At 50.5% G+C, this 23,109-nt stretch overlaps 2 protein-coding genes across 3 annotated transcripts; one reads left to right on the top strand and one right to left on the bottom strand.

The window, feature by feature from the left end:
- Positions 1–15: 15 nt before the first annotated feature.
- Trpt1 (tRNA phosphotransferase 1) lies at positions 16–2,930 on the top strand. Its single transcript, XM_032896472.1, has 7 exons — positions 16–301; positions 471–552; positions 1,882–2,051; positions 2,141–2,315; positions 2,441–2,497; positions 2,578–2,688; positions 2,812–2,930. Exons 1-7 carry the CDS (start codon positions 242–244, stop codon positions 2,901–2,903), a joined length of 747 nt encoding a protein of 248 aa, XP_032752363.1. The 5' UTR covers positions 16–241; the 3' UTR covers positions 2,904–2,930.
- Fermt3 (fermitin family member 3) lies at positions 2,896–21,504 on the bottom strand. Of its 2 annotated transcripts, XM_032896471.1 has the most exons (15): positions 21,267–21,504; positions 20,657–20,833; positions 17,140–17,373; positions 16,860–16,979; positions 16,593–16,761; positions 16,403–16,505; positions 7,816–7,923; positions 7,512–7,646; positions 7,373–7,422; positions 7,166–7,290; positions 6,916–7,022; positions 6,555–6,794; positions 6,097–6,221; positions 3,535–3,676; positions 2,896–3,425 (listed from the first exon to the last, which is right to left on the bottom strand). In XM_032896471.1, the coding sequence occupies exons 2-15, from the start codon at positions 20,814–20,816 to the stop codon at positions 3,246–3,248; spliced, it is 1,998 nt and encodes a 665-aa protein (XP_032752362.1). In that variant the 5' UTR covers positions 20,817–20,833; positions 21,267–21,504; the 3' UTR covers positions 2,896–3,245. The 2 variants fall into 2 exon arrangements, with proteins under 2 accessions (XP_032752362.1, XP_032752361.1); XM_032896470.1 differs by having other exon boundaries at positions 2,896–3,676; positions 20,657–20,830.
- Between the last annotated feature and the right edge of the window lie 1,605 nt (positions 21,505–23,109).

Genomic DNA, 23,109 nt, shown 5'->3' with positions numbered 1-23,109 from the left:
GTGTCAAAACGCACGCCAGCCCGGTCCCCCGGGGCAGTCCTGCGATCTGATTTCAGGGCATCGGGTTTGTTCCGGATCCCTCAAGCCTCGAGGCTGCCTGTGTGACCTTGAGCAAGTCTCGCCCGCTGGGCCTCAAGTTCCCTTGTGTACTAGGGTGGGATGAGCAGTGTGGTTCTTATCCTGAGTTTTTGTAACTTTCTTGGTGGAGAACCCACCTCCCTGCTCCCTACAGGTCTTGGTCATGAACGCCCCCGGAGGAAGGAGGCAGGAAGGTAGAAGGACTCATAGACCGCGGGAACAGGTGCATACCTTTCCACCTTGCCCACAAGGAGAGGACATGGGAGAGACCCTCTGAGCCTTAGCTTCTTGGTGGGGTAGACTGCAGCACCCTAGGAGCTGTTCTGGCCTGCCTTTGCAGTAGGACATTCAGGGCTGGCTACTGAAACCCAGACGTCACTGGACTCTTTCAGGACCGAAATGTGCAGCTGTCTAAGGCTCTGTCCTATGCCCTTCGCCACGGGGCCTTGAAGTTGGGACTTCCCATGCGAGCCGGTAAGTAAGCATGCTGGAGGCCGGGAGGGATGGTGGGAGCCCAGGAAGCAACTTTAACTCTTAGCATTACCCCAAGAGGAAGGCAGAATAGACACACCCTCCAAATGTACAGGAAAAACAAGGTCCAGCACCTCTTTCATATCCCCTAGAAGAGAAGTTCCTATCCAGGTTTGGCTTCATGATGTCCCTTTCAGGCAACTGGCCCAATAAACACTTCCCAGGGATGGACAGAGGGGCACACTGAAGCAACCGATGTTTATTGAATGGCCACTCTGGGTCAGATACTTAGTGCTTGCTATGTTACTCTCCCTGAAGCAGATACACTGTTCTGTTTTCTTTTCTTTTTTTTAAAGATTTATTAATTTATTATATATAAGTACACTGTAGCTGTCTTCAGATACACCAGAAGAGGGCATCGGATCTCTTTACAGATGGTTGTGAGCCACCATGTGGTTGCTGGGAATTGAACTCAGGACCTCTGGAAGAGCAGTCGGGGGGCTCTTAACCACTGAGCCATCTCTCCAGCCCCACTGTTCTGTTTTCTTTTGGAGTGTCTTTCTATTTCTTTTTTTTATGTGCATGAGTGTTTTGCCTGCACCACATCCATACTTGGTTCTTGTGGAGGCCAGAAGAGAGCATCGCATCCAGTAGAACGGGAATTGCAGGTGGTTGGGCGCTGCCACGTGAGTGCTGGGAACCAACCCCAGGTTCTTAGGAAGAACAGCCAGTGCTCCACATTGTGGCACCATCTATAAAGCCTCATTTTTGGGACGAGCTGTCATGCAGCCTAAGCTGGTGTTACCTTGAACTCTTGATTCTTTTGCCTTCACCTTCCAAGTGCTAGGCTTATGGCTCTTCCAATATGCCACCATGAGGCTGGTCACCTTCGTGTGTAAGTTAAATAAAATGAGACCAGGAGTAGAAGAAATGCATCTCCTTGGTAGAGCTCCCTCCTAGCTGGTGCAAAGCCCTGGCTTCCATCCCCAGCATAGAAAACAAACAAACAAACAAACAAACAAGCGCTGGGTGATGGTGATGTCACACACCTTTAATCCCGCACTCGGGAGGCAGAAACAGACCAATCTCTGAGTTTGAGGTCAGCCTGGTCTACAGAGCAAGTTTCAGGACAGCCAGGGCTACACAGAGAGATCTCTCTGTCTAGTCCGGGAAGAAAACAAACAACTGGAGACCCAAAATGGAAAACCTTCCTGAAAGTCACTGAAAGGAAGCTTGTGTGCTCTCCCAGGCCTAGCCTTTGCCCAGCTGCCTGTGGCTCCCTGTTAACAACAGCCCTGTCTCCTGAGCATACCCCCACCTGGCTACCCGCAGATGGCTTTGTGCCCCTGCAAGCCCTCCTGCAGCTGCCCCAGTTCCACAGCTTCTCAATTGAGGATGTGCAGCTCGTGGTGGACACCAATGAAAAGCAGCGGTTTACCCTGCAGCCAGGCGAGCCCAGCACTGGGCCCCTCATCAGGGCCAATCAGGGCCACTCCCTACAAGTGGGTGCCAAGGGGCAGGTGGGAAGTCAGGTGGGGCTCCAGTTCATGAAAGGGGTCTCACTGCTGCCCATTCACACACTTATTTGCAGGTCCCTGAGTTGGAACTGATGCCCCTGGAGACACCACAAGCCCTGCCCTCGACACTAGTCCATGGTACATTCTGGAAGCACTGGCCATCTATTCTACTGAAGGGCCTGTCACGCCAAGGAAGGACACACATCCACTTAGCCTCGGGGCTGCCTGGGGACCCTGGTGTCATCAGTGGTCAGTGTGCCCATCACCTATTCTGTCCTCTCAGGTCCCCACCAAGGGTGCAATCACCACATAGCCTTACATGGGGCAGTACCTCCCCACCCCACCAGAGGGCCCCATTCTAGTTGTCCCTGCAGGCATTCGTCCAAATTGTGAAGTGGCAGTGTTCATCAATGGAGCCCTAGCCCTCACAGGTAAGTGTGGACCCTGCAGGGCTCTCCCAAGTCTGTCAGAGAGGGACACCAGTCACATCTCCAGCTCTGTCTGTGAGCAGATGGAATCCCTTTCTTCTGCTCTGCCAACGGAGTGATCCTGACTCCAGGGAATGCGGACGGTTTCCTGCTTCCCAAGTACTTCAAGGAGGCCTTGCAGCTGCGACCTACCCGTGAGAACCAAACCACCACCCACCCTGGGTCCTGAAGCCTGTGCCCTTCTGCCCTCAAACTCTTTGAAAGCTCCCCGCCTTAGGCAAACATTTCTCTCTCTCAACAACTTTTCTCTACCTCAGGAAAGCCTCTCTCCTTGACTGGTGATAAAGAGACAGAGTCTCAGAGTGGCCCCAAGCACAGCTCCAGAGGAGGAAGAAGAAAGATCCAATAATAAAATATTTATTTATTTAAAAAACCTGAAACAGACACAAAAAGAAAGTCCAGCTTCAAACCAGGATTTCCTGTTCCTTATCCATATTTGGCATTCATCATGTGCTTAGAGACTACATATAGGTCAGGGGTGTGAGCTTGTGCCAATAGGGCAAGAGGAGGGGCTTCGTGTGGCTCAGGGCCCATCGGCCCTAGGCTGGGTGGTGGTAGCATCTACCCCAGTGAGGGCCCTGGCCTACCTGAGGACAAGTGAGGGTGCCCAGCAGGGTGCATGCTGGGAGAGTTCAGGTGGGCGTGGCCATGGGAGGGTCCCTGGAGGGTGTGGGTAGAGCAGGGGCTGTCTTTAGAAGGCCTCATGCCCTCCAGTAAGCTGTAGGAACAGATCCTCGTCCAGCTCCTCCCCTCGGGCCCGCTCTCGAGTGGACAGGAAAATGTAGCCCCCGATGTACTCGTGCACGATGCGGCAGCTAGCAGACACACAGCTGAAGGCCACATTGATGTGTTCATCGAACTCGATGGCCACCTGCAAGTGGGTTGTCACAGGTCCAGCGGGGTGGGGCAGCAAGCAGCAGCCTCTGCCCTGCCCTGGTTGGGTCTGAGCTGGTTACCTGCCCCTGCCCTCCCTGGCCTACCTGCCGTATGTCCCAGTTGACGTTCCATTGCCGCATGTTGCTGAAGCGCCAGGTCTTGACCACGTCACCCACGGCCAGATCAATTCGGATCAGTCGGTTGTTGGCGATGCCCAGAATCTCATCCTTCCTGCTACCCTTGAACCTGATTTCCAGGGAGAAAGAACATGAGTGAAAGCTACACTGTAACGGCCCTGGAACCCACCCCATGTGTCTATTGCTGCAGGGCCCTCAGGCTGGAGCACAGCCTCAGCTGCCTGCCCCAGGCCCACAGCTCTGCCGCTGCTTAGCCTGAGGCAGTCAGCTTCTTAGTCTTAAGCTCCTACGTTGAAAAAAAAAATGGCATTATTTCTGGGCTTATGCTAGCCAGGCATGGTACTGTAGATCTGTCATCCCAGCAAAGGGACTGAGGCAGGATTTCACATCGGACTCCATACATGGCGAAAGAAGCTCTGTCTCTAAAACGGGAAGCACTGGGACGGTGCCTAAGTGAATAAAGCACTTGCCTTGCACTTACAAAGGCCCATGTGTTCCTTTAGACCCCAGGAGTGCGTGCTCCTGACTCCTGGGGTCTATTAGCCGGCCAGCCAACCCTACCGTGTGAATTCCAGGCCAATAGGAGATAACGGTCTCAAAAACAGGGTAGACAAGTTGGGAGGAGAGATTGCTCAGTGGATAAAGCCCTTTCATGTGTGAAAATACAGAACCCTCGCAAATCTAATGCATCATAGTGTGCCTTCAGCAAAATGGAAGGCAGAGATTGCAGGCCAGCCAGCCTGGAATACATAGTGATCAGAACTCTTATCTCAAACAAGGTAGGGGCTGGAGAGATGGCTCAGCGGTTAAGAGCACCAACTGCTCTTCCAGAGGTCCTGAGTTCAATTCCCAGCAACCACATGGTGGCTCGCAACCATCTGTAGTGAGATCTGATGCCCTCTTCCGGTGTGTCTGAAGACAGCTACAGTGTACTTAATATAGAATAAATGAACAAATCAAAAAAAATTAAAATAAGAACATTAAGAAAAAATATGGGTGTGGGCGTGGAGAGATGGCTCAGCAGTAAGAACACTGGCTGCTCTTGCAGAGGATCCAGTTACGTTTCCAGCACCCCCATGTCAGCTCACAATAGGGGTCTCCAATGCCTTCTGGCCTCCAAGGGCACCATGGACACACAAGGTGCACAGACACACACACACACTCATATACAAATAAGAATAAAGAAAAAACAGAGGGTTGGGGATTTAGCTCACTGGTAGAGCGCTTGCCTAGCAAGCTCAAGGCCCTGGGTTCGGTCCTCAGCTCCAGAAGAAAAAAAAAAGAAAGAAAAGAAAAAAATAGGACCAGCAATTAAGATGACTCAGCCACCTTTAAGCCTGAAGACCTGAGTTTGTCCCAGGAACCAGACGGTAGAAGGAGAGAACCAGGCTCCTGTAAGTTGCAAGTTGCTCTCTGACCCCACATGTTCACACACACACAATAAATGCACTGGACATGTAAAATAGAGGAGCTAGAGAGATAGTTCAGCTATTAAAAATGCTTGCTGAAGGCCCAGGTTTGGTTATAACTCCAGTTCCAGGGGATCTGGTACTGCTTCTAGCCTCTGTGGGCACCGCAGGACATACATATACATACATACACAGGTAAAACATTCACACACTAAACAATAAAAAAAAATACACCAAAAAATAAACTGTTGTTTGTTTTTGTTCGCTTGTTTTTGTTTGTTTTCCAAAATGATTTCTCTGTGTGTTCCCAGCTGTCCTGGAACTCACTCTGTAGACCAGGTTGACCTCAAACTCAGAGATTCGCCTGCCTCTGCCTCCCAAGTGCTGGGATTTAAGGCGTGCACCATCACCTGCTGGCAGAACTAAATCTTAAAAAAGGGAAACAAGGGGGCTAGAGAGATGGCTCAGAGGTTAAGAGCACTGTCTGCTCTTCCAGAGGTCCTGAGTTCAATTCCCAGCAACCACATGGTGGCTCACAACCATCTGTAATGAGATCTGATGCCCTCTCCTGGCCTGCAGGCATACATGCAGGCAGAAAGCTGTATGACGTATAAATAAATAAATGTATAAAAAAAAAAAAGGGAAACAAGTTGGGCAGCCCCTGAGAAAAACACCTGCGGTTGCCCTCAAATACACAAGGACATCCAAGGAGGTGGGCATCAGAATAGCATTTGGCAATATTAAGCAAATAGTTCATGTCTCCAAGCGATCATTGCTTATGTATATGTCATCATCAACCAGGCCACTCATCACTCTGCAGACTTGGGAACTGTGTTCTCAGGGGCCTCCCTAAAACACCTTCTCATGGGAGCCATTCTGCAGGACAGCAGGCCAAGGATCCAGAACAGAGCTGGGACAAGCCCTGGGTCTTCTGCTTGCCTGGCAAGGGCTCTGTGTCTTGGCTATATCTGTGCCAGTGCACACTGGAGAATTTACAGAGTCCCCAGGGAGAAGGGAGGGAAGGAGTCACTGAGCAGTGTGCCCGGGCCTACTTGGTCTATGAGCACACACATCTGGGAGTGAGTGCGGGCAGAGAGTCCTTGGCAGGACTGGATCCTACCTGACTATCACATAGGAGATGCCAAAATCAGGCAGGGATTGCCAGGCCTGGATGAAGCGCAGCTGGGCCTCGGTCAGCGAGAGTTGGGCCACATTCTGGTGAGCTTCCAGGATCCGGGGGGTGAGCTGTAGGGCCATATCAGTAAGGGATTAACAGGGTTTCCCCTTACCAAAGTCCCTGAGATCCCCCCACCTGTCTGCCCTGCTGACAGAAGACACAGTACACTGGGCCAGGAACAAGAGAAAGCAGCCATTGTGGTGCCACCAAAATGCAGATGTGACTGAAGCAGGTCCTACAATGGACCTGGAACCCTTCCAGAGAGGAGCCTGGGACATGGCAGGATTAGGAAGGAGCAGATACAGGATTTCCTAAGGAAGAGCCTTCTGTTAGAGGTCCAGGGGTCAAGGGTGGCTAGGAAAATGTGGTGGTGGCTCCCATCCCCACACTCCCTCAGGCACCTGCTTGGCCTTGAACTTTCGCTGGAATCGGGGAGCCACAAGGCCGTAGGGGTTAAGGCCCTCAGCAGAGGCTTCAAGACCTTGAGGTTTGTTCCCTGAGCCTCCGTTGGTACCGCCTGCCCGCTGCAGGCTGAGGAAGGCCAGAATGGCCTGCACCTCGCTGGCATAGCTGCTGTCCGCCATGGTGCGGCCCTTGGAGGCCAGCCGGCAGGCAGCCATCCACTGTGCATACTGCTGTTCCTGGAGCAAGGACGGAGAGGGTGCTGAGTAAGCGCTGGTCCTGTTTACTTTTACCCAGAGAGCAATTTCAGTCCTACCCCTCACCCCCGTTCCTGTTCCCCCCTTGGTCCAGCCTGCTCACATCCTGGCATCGCAAGTAGATCTCACTCATGCCCTCTGGTGAGGGTACCAGGAGTTTGATGCAGAACTTCTGGCCAGAGACATTGACATCAGGGACCACTTCACAGCCTGCAAGAAAAAGGAGGTGGCTCTGTAAAAGGCGCCTGTCTGAAAGCCAGCCTCACCACCTACAGCTTCCTCAGGGTAGATAGTGCCCACCCACGACCGAGGAGGAAACAGGTTGAGAGCAGTTGCTACCGGAATCCCTTTACCCTTGAGGTTGAGCTGCTGGATAGGGTCCCCCGGTGCTTCATCTTGGCTCTTATAGTAGGACAGTGTGGTGTCCTTGAATATCACCCAGTGCTGGCGGTAGCCCTTCAGGGTCAGCTTCCGGGGCCTGGGGAGAGCCAGAAGCTTGTGAGCCATGGCCTCCCTGCCTTCCCCCTCCTCCACTCTCTCTAGGTAGGCCTACACTTAACCGGAAGATTCGGAGATGGTCCTTGAGTTCTGGGATGGTGGTGAGGCTATCCTGGGGGAGGAGACAAGTCAGAGGGAGTCTTGGAGTCCCCTTCCTGGCCCTGACCCCTACCCTATTCCCAGGCCCAAGCCCCTCCTCACCAGCATGTCTGAGGGTGCTGACCCCTTCAGCTTCACCTCCAGGTTGTTCAAGGCTGCATCCAGGTCATCCAGCCCCGGGTCCCCAGAGGCCAGCTCACCCACATCCCCACTCAGAGTCACTTTGTTGATGTGGTACTAGGGACACATAGTCAGTTAGAGCTGAGTCTGAGGCCCATCTGTCCCACAGAGCACCCATGAAGAACTACCCTGGGGGAGGAGAGAAGTCAGAGGGATTTCTTTGGAAATAGACTCACTTCTAGGAGGCCTTTTGACCCTGTACCCCATCACCCCCAGCCCCAGGCACCTGTAGGGCAGCAAACACCATCATCTCCTCCTCAGTACAGTCGATTTCCTCTGTCAGTAAATCCCAGCGTGCCTGCTCATACAGCTGGGTCAGCCGTACCGGGTCTGTCTGGAGCAGCAGGAGATGAAGAGGTTCAGCTACTCTGATGGCGTCTGTCCTGGATAGCCACGCTTAGCCACGTGGGCAACAGACCCCATCTCTACCATGCTGACCTGCCCGTTGCCTAGGCAGCCAGTGCAGCTCTCTACAAACTTGTACTGTGCCATAAGCTACAGGCCAGCCTCCTGCTGAGGACAGACAAGTGAGGAGGAATGAATGAGGTGCTCCCAGAGTAGAACAGTTTCCCCAGGGGTAACTCACACAAGGCCACAGGAAAGCACTCCTGGAAGTGACCTGCAGGGCAGAGTCCCTCAAGGTGACAATGGGCCACCAAAGGGAAAGAGTGAAAAGACTCTAGAGTCAAGGGCAGGTACACTCGGAGGCCCCCCAGGCCTGAGAGCAATGAGAAGGGCCCCTCCACTCAAGTGGGCCCCCCAGGATATCAAGTCACTGAAGGACTAGGCACATCCTCTCCCACTGAGGCAAGACAAGACGTCTCAGGGGAACAGGCTCCTCAGGCAGCCAATAGAATCAGTGTCAGCCCCACCTTCCCTGTCCAGTTCTTGGGGAGCCCACTTGAAAAGAGGGGACAGGGGTTGGGGATTTAGCTCAGTGGTAGAGCGCTTGCCTAGGAAGCGCAAGGCCCTGGGTTCGGTCCCCAGCTCCGAAAAAAGAACCAAAAAAAAAAAAAAAAAAAGAAAAGAGGGGACAAGGAGGAGGGGCTACAATCAGGATGTAAAGTGAATGAATAAGTAAATAAATTAATGAAAGAAAAAGAATAGTTAACAACACACGCACACACGCGCACACACACACACACACAGGTAAAGAGAACAGAGGCATCCTTGGATGAGCAAAGCCCTTGGTTCCATTTCCAGTGTTGCAGGAACCTGAGCCTAGTGTGCTTGCTCATAATCCAATACTTTGGAAGGGGAAGCAGGAGGATCGACATCTGCAACTGAGGTCAGCCTGGGCTACGTAAGACTGTCATACACACAAAACCACAAAGGCAGAACTGAATGGTTTCTCAAACCTTAAGAGAATCAAGGGGCTGAAGAGATGGCTCAGGGGTTAAGAGCACTGACTGTTTTTCCAGAGGTCCTGAGTTCAATTCCCAGCAACCACATGGTGGCTCACAACCATCTGTAATGAGCTCTGATGCCCTCTTCTGGTGTGTCTGAAGACAGCGATAGATAGTATATATAGTATACTCACATATGTAAAATAAATAAATCTTTAAAAAAAAAAAAACTTAAGAGAACCAAATGCAAGTGGGGTGTGGTGGCGCATGTGTCTAATCCCAGCAGAGGCAGGGTGGTCTATTGAGTGAGTTCCAGGATATTTAGGGCTACACAGAGAAACCCTGTTAAAATGCAAGTGAATTTAAGGCGACACAGAGTGGAGAAGTAGATTCAGGAACTCTTTCTCTCTCTCTCTGACAAGAAATGCAAAGTACACAGAATACATCACAGAATTAGTAAGGAAGACAGTACGGACGCTGCCAAGGGTATCAGCAGAAATGGGGCGGAGAGGCTATCCAAGGGGCTGATCGCTAAAAAGGAACCAGACTCCATTAGTCACTGGGGAAGTGTGAGTCAAGGTCACAGGGAAAGTCAGGCTGTTGGTTCTCGGGGGTGGGTGTTGAGGACAGAAAACTAGAAATAGGTGCTAGAGAATTCTCTCCAACAGCAAAACTGGTTTAAACTGGATGTGATGGGGGTTGTACACCATGTACAATAATGACCAAAACGGAACTGTTCAAGATTGGTGGAGCTTGTGGTATGCAAATTACACAGTGATGCTGTGGGACAGGATGGTGACTGTGCTGTAAAAGAAACCAAGTGCCAAGTGCCAAGTGCTGCTGAGCCTGGGGCCACCAAAACTGTCTTTTGCTGTTAGTGGAGGAGGTCCTATTTCAGCCGAGTCTATGTGCCCTGAGTCCCCCCTTTTCTCTTCCGAAATACATGAATAGTGTCCCGAGCTGTACACTCGGCCTCACGTCTGTGGTCTCCAGCCCCTGAGTCAGCCAACCACAGACTGGTAATTCAGGGTGGGCGGGTTAGAACTAGTGAGGTACGGTGGCTTATCCCTGCCATCCCATAATTGGGGAGGTTGAGGCAGGAGGATCATCACAAGTTCCAGATCAACCTGAGTGACATAGTGAGTTCGAGAACAGCCTGGAGGACAGAGACCATGCTGCTACTGCTGCTTTTGAGACAAGGTCTCACTATGCAGCTCTGGATGGCCTAGAACTCACTATTTAGTCCAGGATGGCTTTAAAACTCACAGAGATCCAGCTGTTTCTGCCTTCCAAGTGCTGGGACTAAAGGCATGCCCCATGGTGTGGTACTGTACTCCTTTAATGCCAGAATTCAAACTCAGAAAACAGAGGTAGGAGGAGTTCTGTGAATTCAAAGTTAGCCTGGTCTACATAGCAAGTTACAGACTATCCAGGACTACACAGTGAGCCTCTCTCTCTCTCTCTCTCTCTCTCTCTCTCTCTCTCTCTCTCTCTCTCACACACACACACACACACACACACACACACACACACCCCCCTACGTCTTCCCAGGCCAGGACCACCTGGTACATCTTCAGTCCCACCTCCACAGATATTGAAAAAATTGTTTGACCCCACTGATGATATATATATATATATATATATATATATATATATATATGCATGTATATGATAGTAACGACTATTATTATTGCTAGTTAGCTTCAGCCTCTCATGTTGCTAGGATTCCACCACCAGGCCTGATTTTGCTCACCTGCTCTGAAAGTGGTACTGTGCTGGGTACTGGGAGGAAGGCCTGGGTTAGGATCTCCTGAGCAAACCCCAGCAGCAGGTCACAATACATGGGGTATGTCCCAGTAGTCCTTTGCAGCATCTCTTATCATCTTATCATCTTATCTTTTCTATGGAAAGTTAACTTTGTGTGTAAGTAGAGCTCAGTGGTGAACCCTGAGTTCAATGCACGACAACACATATGTTGCCTATCGGCTCCAAAGAAATTTGACCATGAAAGGAAATGTGAACGCAGCTATTGTGGCTCTGCTGAGAACTCTGTTTACATGCTGCTATTTGTAGACATGGCCATGTTGTTTTCACCAAGCACTATAAACACACTAGATTAGTAAGACTCTTAGAGATGTGTGCTGTGTGGAAGGGGAGAGGGGGAGGCCAGGACAGCTGAGTCTTCGTCTTTCTGACAACCAGTAGCTGTGTGCGAAACTGCAAGGTCATAGAATAGGAGTCTGAGCTCAGGCGCACACACAGAAATCCCAGCTCTCCAAGAGACTGAGGCAGGAGGATGACTTTGGTCTAAGTTCAAGACTCTCATAGGTAACAAGTGAGACTCCACTGGAGGCAGGAGAGAAGGAAGGCAGGAGGGCAGGCAGGCAGGAAGGAAGGTAGAGAAAAAGATAGGGAGCGAGAACTTCATCATTCAGAAGCTAAGTTATAGGCTGGAGCTTAGCAGAATGGCAGAGAACTTGCCAACGTACACAGACTCTGGCCCCGGCTCCAACACACACAACAGAAAGTGTGGTGCCTGCCTGTCAGCTCAGCACTTGGGAGGCTAAAGCTGCAGGACTGCTTCTAGTTTGGGGACAACCTAGATGGTAAGTGAGTTCGAGTTCCAGGACAGCAGGCTCTGTAGAAATGCTATGGCTATAAGACAAATATGGGGCTGGAGAAATGGCCCAATGGTTAAGAGAACTGGCTGCTCTTCTAAAGAACCCAGGTGGGTTGGGGATTTAGCTCAGTGGTAGAGCCCTTGCCTAGGAAGCGCAAGGCCCTGGGTTCGGTCCCCAGCTCCGAAAAAAATACCCCCCCCAAAGAACCCAGGTTCAATTTCCAGCACCCACATAGTAACTCACAACTGTCTATAACTCCAGTTCCAAGGGACCTGACACTTTCTTTTTTTTTTTTTTTTTTTTTTTTTTTTCAGAGCTGGGGACCAAACCCAGGGCCTTGCACTTGCTAGGCAAGCACTCTACCACTGAGCCAAATCCCCAACCCCTTGACACTCTCATACAGATGTATACATACAGGCAAAACATTAACACACAAGAAATAAATAAAAGAGGCTGCTGAGACGGCTTACAGGTTAAGAGCACTGTTTGCTGTTCTTCATGAGTTCAATTCCCAGCAACCACATGGTGGCTCACAACCATCTGTAATGGAATCCGATACCCTCTTCTGGTGTGTCCGAAGACAGGTACAGTGTACTTGCAAAAAGCAAACAGGGGGCTGGAGAGACCGCTCAGTAGTTAAGAACACGGCCTGTTGGGGTTGGAGACTTAGCTCAGTGGTAGAGCGCTTGCCTAGCAAGCTCAAGGCCCTGGGTTCAGTCCTCAGCTCCGAAAAAAAAAACAAAAAAAAAAACAAAAAAAAAAAACAAAAACCACTGTCTGCTCTTCCAGAGGTCCTGAGTTCAATTTTCAGCAACCATATGGTGGCTCACAGCCATCTGTAATGAGATCTGATGCCCTCTTCTGGTGTGTCTGAAGACAGCTACTTATATATAATAAATAAATATATATTTATATATAATAAATAAATATGCTTATATATAATAAATAAATAATTCTTTAAAAAACAAACAAATAAGTCTTTTAAATAAATAGATAAATAAGACAGAAAGTAAATATTAAAATAAAACCCTGCATTGTTCAAATCTACCCTTTCCAGAGCATAGTCTGGGGTAAGGAGGGGTGAAGCAGACAATGGCTTTGCTGCTAGTGCTGAGAGACGTGTGGGGATGGAGAAAGCATAGTTCTGTCTTGGGTGGGAGCTCTGCACAGAGCTGCCTGCTCGCTCAGAGACCAGGCAAGTGTAGTGGAGAAGCAGGGGCAACCAAGTCCCTGGGAGGCAGTAGTAGACTGAGCTGGAGACTAGCAGAGGCTCAGGAGGAATAGCAGAGGCAGCGACAGCGGGCAGAGCCCACAGGAGGTGGAGAACCAAAGCCTCAGAGCACACAGGCATGAGACTGCTGCTGCTGCCCCAGTCAGAGTCTACACTAGGACTGCAGCTGTAGCAGACCTCACTGAGGTTAGTAGCAAACTTTGGAGGGGCCAGACTAGTTTCTTAGGACCTTAACTCCATCCCCAAACAAAGACTTCTGTACTCGATCTGTTTACCCCTGTGGATCACCCCAGGGTCTTACACAGGCCAGGCAGCTATTCTACCTCTGGGATCCACCCCCCAGCCCTGTACACAAGATTTTATAATACTGTGATGGTCAGTGTTGTCAAATTGGCTATACTAGAAGCACCCAGGAGATGGGCCTCTGGGCATGTGTGTGGAAATGATGTTAACTGATGTAGGAAGATCCCCTACTATGGAACTGAGCACAGGGGCATTCCTTCATTGCTCACTACTAGCTATGGGTGTGATGTGACTGCCTCAAGCTCCTACCCTAAGCCCCTTAACTGATGGATGGTGCTTTGCGCTTGAGCTAGAATAAACCCCCCCTTTTTGGAGTTGCATTTTTCAGAGTATTTAATTCAGCATCAGGGAATAAAACCAAGACAGATAATTAAAGAACTATTTTACAAATAGCCATGAACTCAGCATTCAGAAGGCAGAGGCAGTAGGATTGGCCATGAGTGACAAAGTGACTTGGACTTGGGAAGTGGCTTGACAGGATGAAAACAGGAGCCACACAAGCCTGATGCCCAGGTTTGCTGTCCAGGACCCACGGGGAAGGCTGTGCGTGGTGACCCAGTCTGTAATGCCAGTGCCCTCATAGGCAGACAGGAGATAGAAACAGGCCTGGAAGCTAGAGGGCCAGAGAGCCTGGAGTACGCATGTAGCACAGAAACGAGAGACCCTGCCTCAGCAAGGTGGGAGGGAGAACTGACTCCCAGCACTGTCCTCGGACCTCCACATGCTTGTCTCTGCACACATGTGGACCGACTCCTAGGGCCGGGCTGGGACCTCCACATGCTTGTCTTAACATGTCCACACATGGGCTCACACAAAAATAAGTAATTTTGGGGGTTAGGATTTAGCTCAGTGGTGAGCGCTTGCCTAGCATGCGCAAGACCCTGTTCGGTTCTCAGCTCGAAAAAAAAAAAAAGTAATTTTAAAATAAGTACATAATAAAAAATTTTTAAATATACCCTTTTTTTTTTTTTTTTTTTTTTCGAGCTGGGGACCGAACCCAGGGCCTTGCTGCTTAGACAGATGCCCTACCACTGAGCTAAATCCCAACCCCTTAAATATACTTTTTTTTTTTTTTTTTTGGAGCTGGGGACTGAACTCAGGGCCTTGTCAGGGCCTTGCACTTGCTAGGCGAGCGCTCTACCATTGAGCTAAATCCCCAACCCCAATATACTCCTTTCTAAAGAAGGCAGAAACACCAAAAACTAGAGAGGAGAAAGTATTTCTGATTCCTCTGAGCATGGTAATAATGGTTTAAAGAATCTTCAGAGGCTCAGGGCTAGAGCGAGCTCTGCAGGAAGAGCCCTGGCTGTGCTCTGGAGTGGCTGGGTTCAGTTCCCAGCACCCACGTGGCAGCTCACAACTGTTTGTAACTCCAGTGCCAGAAAATCCATTGCTCTTTTCTGGACTTCATGTACACCAGACAAACACTTGGTGACAGACATATATGCAGGCAAAAACACAAAAACACATAAAGTAAAAATTAATCTAGAAATATAAATATTATATAGAAATCATATAAATATGTAAACAAAAGTAGAAATATTTAAAATATCTATTACCTTGGTTTGACTATCACACATTTTATTACATGTACTGAGTGACTAAAGTTTATGCCATAAAGATTTACTGATCATATAAATGAGTTAATAAAATTCAATTTATTAAAAAGATGAGCAAGTTAGCTCAGTGAGTCAGGGCACTTTGTTACCAAGCTTGGCAACCTGAGTTTAATACCTGGGATCGCCTGGCTGGAGGAGGAACCAACTCCTGCAGGGGGTCCACTGACCTCCACACATGCACTGTGTGTAGCACATAGGAACACACACACACACACACACACACACACACACACACACACACACACACACATCGATAAAGAAATATGATTTATAAAAAGAAGAAGGGACTGGGGAAATGGCTCAGTTGTAGAATATGTGTTGTGGAAGCAAAAGGAACAGAGTTCTTATCCCCAGCACCCATGTAAACAGCCTATAATTTTAGCACCCAAGGCAGAGACGGGCAGAACCTTGGGCCTTGCTAGCCACCAGGCCAGCTGAACCATGGGTTCTAGGTGCTGTGACACTGATAGAAGGCACCTGACAATGACCTCTGCCCTCATGTACATACACTAGACAGCAGGGGAGGGGAGGAAGGGAAGCTAAAGAGCCTGGGCACTGCTGCAGGAAGAGAGGCTCACGTCCTGAGCCCAGAAGCACAGAAGCTGTGAGAGAAAGATAATTCCAGAGGAAGTGGCCTGGGAAGTGCCCATGCCCAAATGAACAAGGTGCAGGCCTGTAATCCCAGCGACAGGAGGGGCTAGGCAGGAAGACTGAAAATTCAAGGCCTGGCAGGGCTACAGAATGAGTTCAAGGCCAGGCTCCACAACCTAGATAACTTACTAAGACCCTACTTCAAAAACAAAAAAAAAAAAAAAATTGGGGCGGAGAGATGGCTCAGTAGTTAAAATTACTCGCTGTTCTTCCAGAGCACCCAGGTCCACTTTCCAGCACCCACGTGCTGGTTCCCAACCCTCCAGTTCCAGGGGATCTGATGCCCTTTCTGCTCTCCATGGACACCAGGTACAGATGCTATGCAGACATACTACATCCAGAGCAAACACACCTACACAAAGTAATACTGAAATAATTCAAAGGACCTGGGTAGTAGTTCAGTAGTCTTGCACATAGGAAATCCTAGGTTCGATCCTTATTCCCAAAACAAAGTGTAGGTGGGATGGAACCATGGGATAGGCTGCCTTTCCTGCATGGGTGTGGGTAGAAGGCACCAGGGAGTGCTCAGGAGAGAGTGTTGAGGGACTCTGTGGACAGCTTGGGACTGAGTGCTCTGCAGACTACCATGTTTCCAGTGATGGGCCAGGGGAGAAAGGAGTCTGTGGGGCCCTGGGCAGTTGGTGGAAGCAGAAACCTCGATGGCAATGTTGCAAAGGGGACAACAGATGGGGAGGCCTAGGAAAGGCACACAAGCCACCCTGCAAGGCTCTTTCGGGCTACCTTCCGGGCTCTGTAGGTTCAGCCTCTGTCTCCGCACCAGAGACCCACACTCCCCAGCACCCACCGTCTCTGGGTGTCTCTATGGGTCTCTGCCATGAACCCCAAGCAGACAGGTCCTAAAGAAACCAGAACTGAGGCTTGTCTCCATCTGCCTTGGCATCAGCGGCCCTGTGGTGCACTGATAGGATCAGCATACAGAGGCACAGATGAACATAGGGTCAGACAAGCTGACCTCTATAGTAGCTAACCGCTACTATATATATAATAGAGCTAGACCCTCTAGTTCTAGAACCCGGCTCACCTTGGGGTCCAGGTCGAAAAAGCTGTAGTACTTAAATCGCAGCCAAAGCACGTCCCCAGCCTTGATACCTTGCTGCATGAGGCACCGAGATGAATCCAGCCACCTGGGTATGGCAGAAGCAGAGTCAGGGTACAGAGAAGGGCCTGGAAGCTAGGCCTTGAGTGGGGTGGACTGGGTGTGGGTCACGCACCTGCTGTGGAGTTGGGTCTTGTCAAGCAGGGAGCTGGGCCTCGGCAGGCGCTGGAGCAGGAGAGGGTCAGGTGCTGGCTGTGGCCGGCTCAGCATGTGGTAACAGGCCTCGGTCTGGGCGCTGTCCGAGAAGTGTGCTGGCATGCCTCGGAATAAGGTGGGGGCCACACCTGCAGGGAGGGTGGATTTCATCAGGCTTGGTCGTGGACCTGACCTCATATGCCTCACTCTGCCCTGGCCCCAGCCCAGGCGAGCCATCCTCACTCACCGCCGGCTAGAACAACCCTTGTCAGGTCATGCACCTCTTCCTCAGGCTCCTTCTCTTTCTTCTTCTTCTCCTTCTTTTCTGGAGCGCGCAGCAGAGAGAGCTCCTCTGGGTGCCTGATACCTGAAGGGAGTAAGATGGAGGGTCTGCTAGGTCACCTTCCTATCTTCCCACACAGACATCTTGGGGAGGTCACAGCCCTGTGGTAAACTGGAGAACAGGCTATGGCAAGGAGAAGGTTATGTGGCTGAGCCTGGGCAAGGGGAGAGGCCCAGCTACTCACTGAGGAGGCGGCAGATGGCAGCCACAGTCTGGAAGAGGGGCTTGGAGAAGCTGGCACGGAGGCGCAGCACCCGCCTATTGGGCAGTCGCAGGATCACAGGTCGGTGCTGTGGCCCAAAGAAGAGGCGGGCATCTGCCAGGATCCCGTACTTGTCCAGTGTCCAGTGTGTCTGTAGCAGCCACTGTTTCTTCTGCTCCCACCAAATGGCATGGTCAGACCAGTCCTGCTTGCGATCTGTGAGGACCCAAGGTGCCCGTTGGCCTTCAAAGGCCCTGCCAAGCGCTCTTTGTTTCTGTCCTGGCACTGATGCCACAGGGGCCAGGTTGGGTTGGCTCCAAAGTGATGCTGGGGCAACTATTTGCTAGCTGACTCCTGCTGGTCCTTCTGGGCTAAATTGTCATATCATTCCCCAGGGGAGACCCCAACCCAGGATTTAGGAACCCCAAGCCAATGACCTCACCTCATATACTTAGTTTATCTTTACAGCCCTGTGTGTCTTTTTTTTTTTTTTTTGGAGATGGGGACCGAACCCAGGGCCTTGCGCTTGCTAGGCAAGCGCTCTACCACTGAGCTAAATCCCCAACCCCAGCCCTGTGTGTCTTAAGGAATGCTTGATTCAGTGCCCTTTGTCTGTACATGTCTGTCTGTCTTTGTCTTTTTCTTTTTGTTTTTGAGACTATTGCTCTATGTAGCCCTGGCTGTGTTGGAACTTGTCCTGTAGACCAGGCTGGCTTCAAACTCAGAGATCCACCTGCATCTACCTCTCTTGTGCTAGGATTAAAGGTGTGGATCACGACACCCAGTTTGAATGCCTGCAGGTCTTCAGGGCCTTCAACAAGTTCCTACTCTGGTCAAGGTGCTTAACCTTTCTAGCTGCAGCTTTCTAGCTTGTAAGATAATAACAATCACCCTGACTCATGACTGCTAACCAATATCTGGTACATGTGAAGGGCCATATAATTTTGATACGTAAGAGAACCATTCAGTTAGAAATATGAATATGTCATTTGCCATCTAGCCAGAAATTGGGGTCATAACAATGGATGACACAGGATGATGTCTCATTCTCCCGCAAAGAAGTGTGAATACAGAAACAAATGGGGCAGAAAGCTACGCTGGGCACACAGCCTCCTGGATTTTGCAGAGACCCAATCTTTTGGCTTCTAGGTTCTTGTTTAGTTGTGTTTTCAGACAGGGTTTGAAATGGCTGTGTAGCTGAGGACAACCCTGATCTATTGTTCCTCCTGTTTCCAGCTCCCAAATGCTGGGCTTACAGGTATATATGTCTGGTTGATGCATCCCGTGCTGAAGATCAAACCCAGGGCTTTGTGTATGTTAGACAAGCCTGCCCTCCACCAGCCATGTTTCTAGGCTTTTCTTTGGACCTCCCACTGAGTTGTTTGTTTGTTTTTGTTTTTTCAAGACAGAATTTCTCTGTGTAAGAAATAGCCCTGGACTTCCTTTGTAGACCAGGCTGGCCTGGAACTCACGGAGATCCACCTGCCTCTGCCTCTTGAGTGCTGGGAATTAAAGGTGTGCACTTCTCCACCTGGCTTCCTCTTGGCCTTTTGCTTTTAGTTTTTAAGCTTGAGCAGGTTTTGTGATGTTGGATGCACATTCACTAGGGTTGGGACTGTCTCCACACCTAACAGCCTTTACTGTGGCTTTGTTCTCTTCAAGAGACTGCCCTGTCTACCCCTTCTCTCTTTCCCAGGGATTTAGTCTGGAACCTCTCTCTCCTCAGCCATGCCCTCTTCTGGGGGTTGGAGTCTCCTGTGCTATGGCATCAAACGCTATCTTCTGCTAGGATCTGCATGGCATGGACCTCTCCACCCTAAGGGGCATAGCCATTGCTTCCTTCATTCCAGACTCCTGTTCACCTGGCCACGTTGCCAGTGCTGGAACACTAAATGCAGCAGGACTAGCCCCACCTTCCAAGTGTTGTGTGAAGCCCTCTGGGGCTGGACAGAGGAGCCCTTCCTCCCCAGACCATCCATCCACCAAGGACTCTCTGAGACTCCAGCACCATGCTGTACTTCTATTTCCACCTTGTGTTGATACCAACATCACATCTAAATCCACCTTTCTCTGTCCTACTTGTTTGGCTTCTGGTGCCTTCATCATCTCTCTCCCAGATGATGGGTTGTTCTGCTTGGGTCTCCCTGGCTACAGCCTGCCTCTCCTTCAGACAAGGGTCCTGCAAAAGTCTGCCTTAGCATAGCCCTGCCCTTTGTTTCCAAGGGAAACACCTAGTTCCTCAAGAAGGCCTCAAGGCCTCGCAGACGGTCAGGGTACCACCAGGGCTGCCTTTCCATCTCGTCACAAACCAGGTGTCTTGATTGTCCAGAGGCCATACCTCAAAGCCTCCTCAGGTCCTTGGCATCAAGGCTAGGTTTTCCTTATTGTAGAGACCTCTCTGGGAATCTGCTCTTCCTGTCAGGTCCCCTAGGAAGCTCTCAGCAGCATGCTACTACGAGGAAGGTCCACCACTGCCTGGGGGTGGAGGGCTGGAGATAATCCTGGAACTGAAGTGACTTGGCCTGAGGAGCCCAGCAGTGGTACATGGTGAGGTCTAGCTGGCTGTGTGTTCTTACCCTATACTCACTACCATCTTAAACCCTTCTGTCCTGACCCATGTCAAGTCTCCAGCTTCGTCTGACATCTAATTTCTGAGGGACTAACCGTGCTTCCCACTTCTGCTTTCTGACTCTTTGGGCTCTGCTTCTGGCAGTTCCCTTCTCTGCCTCAGCCCTGTTATTTGGCCGTGTTGGGGCTTGTTCTGCCCAGTCACTCTGGTCCCTGTCTTGAACTGCATGCACACAGAGGGTTAGCTGGGCCTAAGGAGCCTGCCTCCTATCCCTGTACCAATTCCAGAGACCTAGGATCCAAGCTCCTGGTGAGAGGCCTTCTGTCTCTGGCTATCGGGAGCTCATGGTGGGATGCCTTCCGTCTCTGGCTATCGGGAGCTCATGGTGGGAAGCTGTCTTCCGGCTCTGACTATCGGGCTTTCCTGCCATCCTCCCAGGAAGTGATAGCTCTCATCCTCTGCTGGTAAGGTTGATGAGAAGCCCCATGAGGCCTTCTGGGTGACTGATATCACCCCAGCCTACTCTGCCGTAACTTCCTGTGGGGGCAGGGCCTTTCACCCACTGTCAGCAGCCTGCCAGAGTGGTTTGCTGGAGAGGAAATTTAGAAGGGTAGGCCCCATGTCCCTAGGAACCTCCTAGCCATCCCTCAGACCTCAAGAACATAATAGGCCCCAGCACAGGCAAGATGTACTGGGGACCATCATGTTGTCTATCTCTTAGAGACTAGACAAAACCAGAAGGAGCTGGAGGAAGTATGGAGAGGGGAAGTTGAAGAAATATCTTTTTTGGAACCAAACAATTAAGCTGTTGCCTGAGTCATTGTGACAAGGTTATCATGAGTGAAAGGCAAGAATGGCCCAGAAGAGCCAGGGAGAGCTGTCATGACTGCCTGTGTACCAAACTGGATATATAGGGTCATAGGGACTCACTGATCTCCTCCACGATCTTCAGAAGCACCCCACCAATGTGGGACTCCCCTGTGACTCGGAGCGTGACAGACTGCGCCTCAGGGTCTTCCTCGCCCACAAACACCCTCAGCTCCCAGGAAGAGTCGATATAGTCTCCGGAGGCTGTCTTCATCCCCGCCATGACTGCAGCTGCTTCTGCTGAGACAGGGTGAGTAGACACTGGGACTTGGTGGGCTGCCAACAAATAAGCAGGAGCCCTATGGTACCCTGGGTAAGTGGGCAGGCTTTGGAGGCACTGTTACAGAGAGCTATTGTTATCCAGTCAATGGAAGACCCTCTCACTATCCTAAGTGTTTAGGCTGAAGAGACAGTTCCTTAGGGCCTACGTCCAGCCAACTCAGGTTCCACAGGCGGGAACACCAAGGCCCAATAGTCACTGTAGAAGCACCCTGCTGAATACCAGAACAGGTCAACTCTCCTACTCTGCCAAGCCCACCTATGCCAAGTCCTGGCCCACAGCTCACAGAAAGTACTCTAACCCACAAAAGCCTCTAGGGTGGTGCCAAGTGTGGCTGCTGTGTACAGAATGGCGCAGCAGGGGACAAGTGAGTCTGCCCCGTCTTTCACTTACCTAGCCTGCAAAGGGCTGCAGCTGCAGGTGGCAGTGGAACACCTGTTACCCTGGCCCGGGCTGGCCTTGTGCTGCTCAGTTCCTTCCTTCAGAAGTCAGCCTATGGTGGCCTTATCATGAAAGTTGTGCTAGTCCCTCCCTAGGGCGGGCTGTTTCTGGGTACAGGAAGCACACTGCCAGCACGCTCCACAGGGCCCTTGCTTTTGTTACCACAGGAAATGAGGGAAGAACAAAGCTGGGGTAACGCCACAAAGTTCTCTACCCTACCCCCAGGCATCCATTGGCTGCATCTTCAGCCTGCTCTGAGTGGTACTGCTTACCACCAGCAGTGAAACCTTTTCAGTCTTTCCTACCCTCAAATAGGACTTGTTTCCAAACCTACTGGCCTTAAATCTGCCCAAGCAGTGACATGTCAGGGCCTCTGTTCCCCAGCTAGAACCTCTCTACTCTCATGAAACCTCAATGGTTCCCTCCAGCCTCCCTTACCCTGTCCTTTAGAGGGCTCTGGTGGTCCAGGAGCCTCACATCCACACCAGGCGCTGGGATGTAAATTGCTCTGTGATAAGCAGGAATACAGACTTTCCAGCAGCCTACCCTTAATAGTGGTAAAGCTTTTTTAAAAAATATTTTTAATACTTTTAATATGAATTTAATATCAGTGTGATGCAGGCCATCCAAAAAGGATATGTTCTTTTCCCCTATATCCATACTCATAAGAGAACAAAAGTGAAATAAAACTCAAAATAACAATGTTCATTACAACGTTGCTCTGAAAGAATTTATCCTTCAGTCACATACTCTGGGAGAACTTTAATTCCACAGACGGATTTCAGGTTTTTTGTTTGTTTGTTTGTTTGTTTTTCTTTTTTTCGGAGCTGGGGACTGAACCCAGGGCCTTGCGCTCGCTAGGCAAGCGCTCTACCGCTGAACTAAATCCCAACCCCAAGGTTTTTTCTTTTTATTGGATATTTCTTTACATTTCAAATGTTAGTCCCTTTCCTGGTTTCTTGTCCATAAACCCCATCGCATCCCTCTTCCCCCTTCTTCTATGAGGGTGTTCTTCCACCCAACCCTTCCCGCCTCCCTGCCCTGACATTCCCCTACGCTGGGAGATCCAGCCTTGACAGGACCAAGGGCTTCTCCCATTGGTGCCCAATGAGCCTATCTTCTGCTACATATGGCTTTTTCCTCTCTGAGACAGGGATTTTGTATAGCCAGGGCTGTCTTACAGATCACAATGGCCTTGAACTCAGAGATCTGCCTGCTGTGCCTGAGTGCTGGGATTAAGGGTGTGTGCCATCTTCTACCCCCAAGGCAAAGCTTTCTAAGTGTGAGTAAAGGAGGCTGCTTTGAGGAGTCCTAGCGGGCGAGGTAGGGGGTGGGGCAGGAAGTCAGTTTCAGCAAATGCAGGACATAGTACAGCCTGATGCTGGCCTCAGCATCTAGCTAGCCCAGGAAGCAGTCTTTTGGGAGCAAATGAGGAACTTCAGTGCTGGTCAGTGTGGGAGGAAGAAAGTGGTGTGGAGCTCAGGATTAGAGCAACAAGAGCTGTTGTCAATACTACTCTCTCAGGAGGCCTGCTTTCTGATCCACTTTAGGTCTAGGTTAGGTTTAGTGTTCGCTGCACCTAGCAGGTTTACTCTATGACTGTGCTGCACAGTACAGCACCAACAACACCCAAAGCTGATGAGCCTGCAGCTAGGTCATCAGTTGTTGAGCAACACTCCCACCTAGTGGCCACCCTGACAGAGCAAACAGCTCATTCTTCAGCCACCTTTCTTCCAGGACCATCATGAAAAGGCAGGCCATGCTCATCAGTGTTAGCTTCCAATTCAGCACTACT

Source organism: Rattus rattus, chromosome 2, assembly GCF_011064425.1.
Source record: "Rattus rattus isolate New Zealand chromosome 2, Rrattus_CSIRO_v1, whole genome shotgun sequence".
Lineage (NCBI taxonomy): Eukaryota > Metazoa > Chordata > Mammalia > Rodentia > Muridae > Rattus > Rattus rattus.
The sequence above is the reverse complement of the archived record's forward strand: the minus strand, read 5'-3'. Positions and strand labels throughout refer to the sequence as shown.

Excerpts from the sequence above, each read along its gene's own strand:
- Trpt1 (XM_032896472.1), top strand. The coding sequence starts at position 242 with ATGAACGCCCCCGGAGGAAGGAGGCAGGAAGGTAGAAGGACTCATAGA. Across the intron at positions 2,316-2,440 it reads GGACCCTGGTGTCATCAGTG|GCATTCGTCCAAATTGTGAA; the intron begins GTCAGTGTGCCC and ends TTGTCCCTGCAG. Across the intron at positions 2,689-2,811 it reads CTTGCAGCTGCGACCTACCC|GAAAGCCTCTCTCCTTGACT; the intron begins GTGAGAACCAAA and ends TCTCTACCTCAG.
- Fermt3 (XM_032896471.1), bottom strand. The coding sequence starts at position 20,816 with ATGGCGGGGATGAAGACAGCCTCCGGAGACTATATCGACTCTTCCTGG. Across the intron at positions 7,924-16,402 it reads TTTTCGACCTGGACCCCAAG|ACAGACCCGGTACGGCTGAC; the intron begins GTGAGCCGGGTT and ends CTGCTGCTCCAG. Across the intron at positions 7,023-7,165 it reads CCAGCAGCTCAACCTCAAGG|GCTGTGAAGTGGTCCCTGAT; the intron begins GTAAAGGGATTC and ends TTTTTCTTGCAG.